This window comes from Amphimedon queenslandica, unplaced genomic scaffold (genome assembly GCF_000090795.2).
Source record: "Amphimedon queenslandica unplaced genomic scaffold, v1.1 AMPQUscaffold_12953, whole genome shotgun sequence".
NCBI classification, from domain to species: Eukaryota; Metazoa; Porifera; class Demospongiae; order Haplosclerida; family Niphatidae; genus Amphimedon; species Amphimedon queenslandica.
The window spans coordinates 27,458-34,091 of NW_003546811.1; the positions used below are offsets into that span (position 1 = coordinate 27,458).

General features: G+C 38.8%; 1 protein-coding gene and 1 long non-coding RNA gene across 2 annotated transcripts in view; both read left to right on the forward strand.

Moving 5' to 3' along the window:
- Positions 1-2,007, forward strand: part of LOC100636469 (putative metabolite transport protein YwtG) — a 17,872-nt gene extending 15,865 nt beyond the window's left edge. Inside the window, exons 5-6 of the mRNA XM_020002248.1 lie at positions 1,531-1,650; positions 1,794-2,007. Of these exons, the coding sequence (XP_019857807.1) occupies positions 1,531-1,650; positions 1,794-1,863 (190 nt within the window). The 3' untranslated portion in view covers positions 1,864-2,007. The remainder of the gene's footprint in view (positions 1-1,530; positions 1,651-1,793) is intronic.
- Positions 2,008-3,698: 1,691 nt separating this feature from the next.
- On the forward strand, positions 3,699-4,878 carry LOC109586074 (uncharacterized). Its single transcript, XR_002186798.1, has 4 exons — positions 3,699-4,010; positions 4,053-4,171; positions 4,246-4,335; positions 4,389-4,878. It is a non-coding gene; the product is annotated as an uncharacterized LOC109586074 (long non-coding RNA).
- Positions 4,879-6,634: the final 1,756 nt, after the last annotated feature.

Below are 6,634 nucleotides of genomic sequence, written 5' to 3' on the forward strand. Positions count from 1 at the left end.
GGGGGAACAATTCTTTTTAATGGTGTCAGGTGATTTTTTACATATACATGTATGTTGGTAGTATAATTAAAGCTTACTGCCAAAAGCATGTGTACAATAGTTTTACATAGCAACATTGAGCTTAGTTTAGTTAGACTGGGTTATACTCTTCACTTGTATCTGCTTATTGTCTGCTGACATGGTTTTGTTCCTGCACATGATGTATTGATCTTTCTCTTTATAGGCCAGTTGTTTGGGTGGTAACTAGTGAAGTATTCCCTCTCTCTGTTAGAGGTTAGCTGATACTGATATTGATTTGATTTAATGCATATATTCCTTGACGTCTTCTCTCTCTCTCCCCCCCCCCTCCCTCTCTCTCTTCGGGTGTTGCTGTTTCAGTCACTACTTCTGGTAACTGGATTGGGAACTTTGTGGTTGCTATGGTAACCCCATTACTCCTCGGTTCTGTACTAAAGACGGCTGGTACATTCTACATACTGGCAGGGTTTCTCTTTGCCTCATTTTTATTTGTGTTGCTAACACTTCCTGAAACAAAAGGAGAGAGTCTAGAGAGAATTGATGAATTGTTTCTGAGGCCATGGCTACAGAGGATGAACCTATTCTACTATCTGAGGTACAAGTACATGTACTATGATTTCCTTAAACTTGCATGATAGGTAGGCAGAAATGTGTTATTCACATGCTCTGTTATGGTCAGTATTACAGGGGCGTATCTAGGAATTGGGGAAGGGGGGTGCTAAGGGCACACGAAGCGCGCCGCAATTTAGGCCACACCCACTTTTACGGCTGTAAAACGGCCTTTTCCTGCATTTTTGTCAATTACAGGTGGGGCCAAGATCATTTCAAGCATACTGCTATGTTACTGGTACTTCTGATTGCTCCTTAAAGCACTGAAAACTGCTGAAATCATGATCAGGGGGCTAGATAACTTTGTTAAGAGGCTTGGTAGTGATGCAAGAGTCCAGGACTTCAGTAATTTTTTCTGAGCCCAGCCCTGAGGGGGGTGCTCACTGCTCAAGCCCCCTCAGCCCCCCCCCTAAATACGCCTCTGTATCAAGTAGGTGCAGTGATTTAACTCCTGACCACAACATAGCATGTACATACATGTATTTCTTGAAATCACAGTATACATTGGCTATTTGTTTATGTATATATTTTTTGCTGTTTGTTTGGTACACATTTTTCAAATCATGCTCAAACTGACAACTTTGAGCATGATTAAAAAAAATGCATCTCCCATGCCTTTCCACACTGAACTGTAGAAACGAGGAAAAAAGATTGAATTATTATATTTCAGGCTTTTTCCTATACTATTCAGTAGATCTATTCCTTCTTGTCATCTTACCTATTGTATAGCTCAGTTGAATTACAAAACAGTTTGTACTAACGACTCTTTATAGCTGCATATTTTGGAGCAAATCTATTAAAAATGTACATGATGTATAGTGAAATTTATAGAGACTCCAATACCCCTTTATAAAGGAACTAGCATCTAAATAAAAACTATACTTAACCTTTATTCTCTGATAGGTGTTGTTGTCCATGGTCTAATGCTTGTAGGGTAAGGACTGCACAAGAAGAGGACACTGTAGCCATTGTTGGTATAAAGAATGAGAACAAAGATGATACGAGTGATGAGGCTGAAGATGAGTGAGTCTTTAATCATAATACACTCTCTTTCTCTTCCTCCTGTCTCTCCCCTCCCCTCTTTCTTTCTCTACCTCCTCCCTCCCTCTCTCTTTCTCAGTCTCAATACTCTAATCATGTACACATACTGTTCTTTCTTTTTATAGTGAAAATGAGTCACTGATAAAAGATACAGATGTTCTTGAGTCTAGTCTTTCAGCTAAATTTGACAAATAATGGATGAAGCAACCTTTGTATCATTTTGTGTACTGACAGTATTGTTAGATTTTATGATGCAGACAGATTTTATTATTTTGCTATTATTTATTTAAATTTATGCATGCAGCAAATTGTAAAATGTTACACATTATAATAACAGAACTATGACATGGGCAAGACTTTGTGGGCAAATCTAATAGCTTAGATACATATGTGTGCTCTTAAGCTTGCCTCTTGCTTGGAATGATAAGGGTGGTATCTAATGAATACATAGTCTAAGTCTCGCTAATGTCATACTGGGTATCTACATGTAGTTCCTTACTTTATAATTGCAACAATATTACATGTGCTCTTGGAGTCTACGTATATACCGGTAGTAGCTAAGCTGCAAATGATCATGACATGGCTTCAGACTAGTCAGGTCAGGCTCCGCCTGACTAGCTTCAGACTGAGATGGTACATTGTTGACCAGTAATGTAGACCCTCAAACACTATCTAAAAATTATCTTCTCCTTGTCTATGTTCCTATTTTTGATTTGTGTATTGTTAACTGTAATAACCTTAGCTGTAATAATAATAATAATAATAGTAATGGACAAACAAACTATACAATAAACAATGCACAAAAACTGAAGAATAGAATTCATTAAGTGTAAGTAGATTATTATGGTATAAGTGGCACTGAGTCACACAACACAGTTTTTGGGTACTTTGCAATAACTTGCCACAACCTAAAGACAATGGTCAATACTAAAAATAATTAATTTCACTAACCATTTCTTCTTTTTTGTGAAAGTAACTTGTTCCCACTTCTTGCTCAGGCTCCAGCAAAAAGCAATGATCATTTTCGTCATTCTTATACGGCCAGATTCTATCACCAGCAATGATGGCTGCAGCTCGACCTGCTCCACTAGCTGTCTCTTGCAGTGGTCTACGACTACGAGGAAGAGCTGCCACTATATCCAAGTTAGCCCTTGCTTCTCTAAGCCACATTATAAATAACAGCACAAGTATCATGTCTCAACTATGCGATCACAAACGTCCAGAAAGATTTATTTTGAAGAGGGACAAGAAAAGGAGCAGCAAGAAAAGTTGTGATGCCTTAAGATAAAATGCTGAGATAAGTGTATTCATAGCTATGAAACGTTATAGAAGTGGTAGAGTAGGCGGGGCTAGCGCAGTTTTTTTACCTTAAGGAGACAATTGTTTGCGGGTATTTAATTTAGCGAATTTTAGCGATTTTAAAAAAATCGCTAACTTAAGTCCGCGCTAATTTTAATTTCTTCATTAAAAGTGGGTGTGGTCACAATGAATAAAATGGCGGCCGTCAGCAAGTCTGAGTTTATTTGCAGCAAACGGTCAGCAAGATAATACTAAACTACTGTCCAAAGACTTCTCTAGCAGTTAGCCTAGGTTAACAAAGCAGATGACAATCTTCTTCGTTCAGTGACTGCTTCTAACTGTAAGCAAGATAACTTTAATGGCTGCTGAGTCAGTGATGAAGCAATTTCAGCAAGATTAATGCAACAAGATCTGCTGTATTTAGACTTGTGCAATTGCTTTGCTAGCTCAGACATGTAGATCACAGCACATAATCTATAGCTTGCTTAGGCTCACCCCTTTAATTCTTCTAGAAGTTATTAATACCAAATGATCAAAAATGCTAAATTAAGTACCAGCCAAATGTCAGTTTCATGAAAATCGCTAAAATAAGTACACGCTAATAATTGTCTCCTTAAGGTAACATGAACAAAGTAAATCTCAGGGTACCTCCCACCAAGCTCATCTGCGCATGCGCATTACTGCGTATATTAACGGGGGGACAAAAGCCTTAAACGAGAAGGTGCGGTATAAAAGGCGGTGCCCTGGGCATGGTGGCTTCCGTTTTATTCACGTGTAAAAATGTCGGATCTAGATGGTGTTGCTTCTTCGAGGAAAAACGCAGGAAGAAAGGGGTTTTGGTACCAAATGGACTTCCATTTTACTCTCAAAGAAGACAAGGACCAGTTCTAGTTAGGCTTGATCGAGTTAAGGGGTCTTTAGGCACTAAAAGAAGGCGCTGAAACTGCTGTCTCATTTACTCGCCGATTTAGTTTAAAAAGAGAATCATTCTGAGGCTCTATCACATGATACTAGTAGTTCTTCTGCTATGCTCAATACTTCAGGTAGTTATAATGTGTTTAAATTAGTGATTATATATAAATAAGGTATGGGTGATGGGGACGAAGAGCAGCCATTTTGTGCATAGATATAGAATCGGCTATTGGGAAACATACATTAGTGTTAGTGTGGTATGGTTGATCGAAGGATGATCAGTTACAAACAGGTATTCTTTGTTAGTATTATTATTATTATTATTACTATTATTATCAACATCATCAAAACTATTCATAATTTTAGATCGTCATGTGATTTGTGCTGAATTTTGATTCAATGCCAGTTGTGAGTCCTGTAATCGTAACTCAAGTTTATTAGGCACTAGATACAGAAGTAAGTATTATTTGTAATGTAAAGTAATCATATGGTGGCATTAATATTTTTAGGCTCGTACTAGCATTTTTCTTGTGCTAGTATATTACCATCACAGTACTGCCATATTTTTGTCGGCATCACTGGGCACAGTTGGGAAGAGGTACACAGATACAGGAGGCTCCTCACCATCCCAATATCTATTCAACCCTATAATGTTTATATTTTTAAAAATTTAGAATAATATTTTTGTATTTACTTCTTCCAGATCGTTGAATGTTACAACTGCTACCAGTACTAGGATCTGAATGAGGACCATGTTGGGGTCTTTTGCTGGAACCACTTATACTTGATGATGGTGGCTGATATATGGTAGTGGGCAGGGCTGTCTGGTTCCGCCAGTGGTGGCGGTTCTTGGGCTGGTTTTCTGTGTAGTAGTGAGGGCTATTCCCTTGCCACTATCACTTATTACCTGCCTTACAGCATCATTGACCGTGTTTCTTAGGCTGTTGGCAGATTTTTCAGAATATACAATATAATATTTGATAATAATGTAAAACTTTTATTACTTCAAGTCAATTATACCATTTCTCTTCTTGCCATGCTTTCTACCTGTGCTTGTAGGTTAACTCTCTCGCCTTTACTAATTTTAATGTTTTTATAATGCGTTTTGCTAGTGATTTAGCCATGATAAGAACAGTGCCAGTGCGGGAGCCATTTTGTTATTTTCAAATTTCATTCAATCTGGCCGCCATATTGTGCCCAGGGCACCTCCTTTTATACTGTGATCGACGGAAGCGATTTCATGACGTTGCGTGAATGGTTTTATAGTGCACCTTCTTGTTTAAAAGGCTCTACTTCATAGTGAAGTAGAGCCTTTTAAGGCTTTTGTCCCCCCGTTAATATACGCAGTAATACTAGTAACTTCAGTCGATCGCTAGATTTGAAAAGAAGTAGCAGTCGCTAGCTCCTCACTTTCCTTTTGTAAACAGTTTCTTGTTATGTTATTCCTTTCTTTGAATCGATGGCTACTCCAACTACCACATCTGGTCCTTCGGGATCTAGATCGTCTAGTTCTACCAGCACTCCTTCCCTCTCTCAGGTGCACCGCCATTCAACTTGCAGTGAGGAGGGAAGTTCAGTCGGCAGTTGCTAGAGAAGTGGAGGCCGCTGTCTCTAGGGCTGTGTCCTTGGCTATTCCTCTGACTCCTCCGGTTATCCCTCCTATGACAGTGTCTGCTGCAGCTAGAGGTAATGGCTATGCACTCGCCGTTTGACCTATTTACATGTAGTTATAGTCGGTTTCAGTTGAGAAGAAACCACCACCACCCCTTATAACTTTTTTGTCACTAATGCTAGCAAATTGAAATTTGGTATAGCTGCAGAACGGGTTCTTCCGAAAATCCTTACCAATTTTTGAGTTTCTAGGTACTCTGGAAGGTTCTAAACGGGTTCTTCCGCTTGAGATGAAAGGAGCCGCCATGACGAATCGTGTGCGTCACTCCGATGAATATCATTTGCATCTCATTACATTTAGTCAAAAAATAATGTTTTTTATTTTAAAAATAAAACAAAACATATCAAGCTCTCTAGACCTACTAATATTCAACCAGGAGCTTTCTCTTGAGGATAATTCTTGCTATATTACTCCACAGCCTTCTCAATCTTAGTTGTTCTTCATTGCCAGTACACTCGTTGATTCACCCGTATTCCGAGCTCTATACCAGCTGAAAACAGGCACCAAAAACAAGAAAAAGATAGATGGAGGTAGCAGCAATCACTGTAGAGGTACAATAGATAGTAAAGTAAGTTAAAAGAGAAGAAACGCTCGAAGAATGACAGAACTTGCAGATTGCAGCCATGTTCGGGCGGGGCTACATGTGACGTTTTAATGACGAAAATATTGATTTACTTCCGTTTCTTCTCAACTGAAACCGACTATAGATATTAATGACATACTCTATTGTCAAACACACTTTCCTAGTTGTAACACTTTTACTATTCTTAACTTTATTAATGGTTCTTGTATATTATTAGTCCTTATTCTCTTTCTATTAACTTATCCCCACCTCTCTCTCTCTCTCTCTCTCTCTCTCTCTCTCTCTAGGCTCTCTCTCTCTCTCTCTCTCTACTCTCTCCCTCTCTCTCTACTCTCTCCCTCTCTCTTTCTCTCTAGATCAGTTTTTGTGTCAGTGTTGCTGTTCATACAGTTGATTTTGGTTGGCGGATAGCACTGGGTCTCCAGTGTGTGTTAGCTGTTGTACTTATCATTGGAATGATATTCTTACCAGAGACACCCAGGTACAATAAATAATAATAA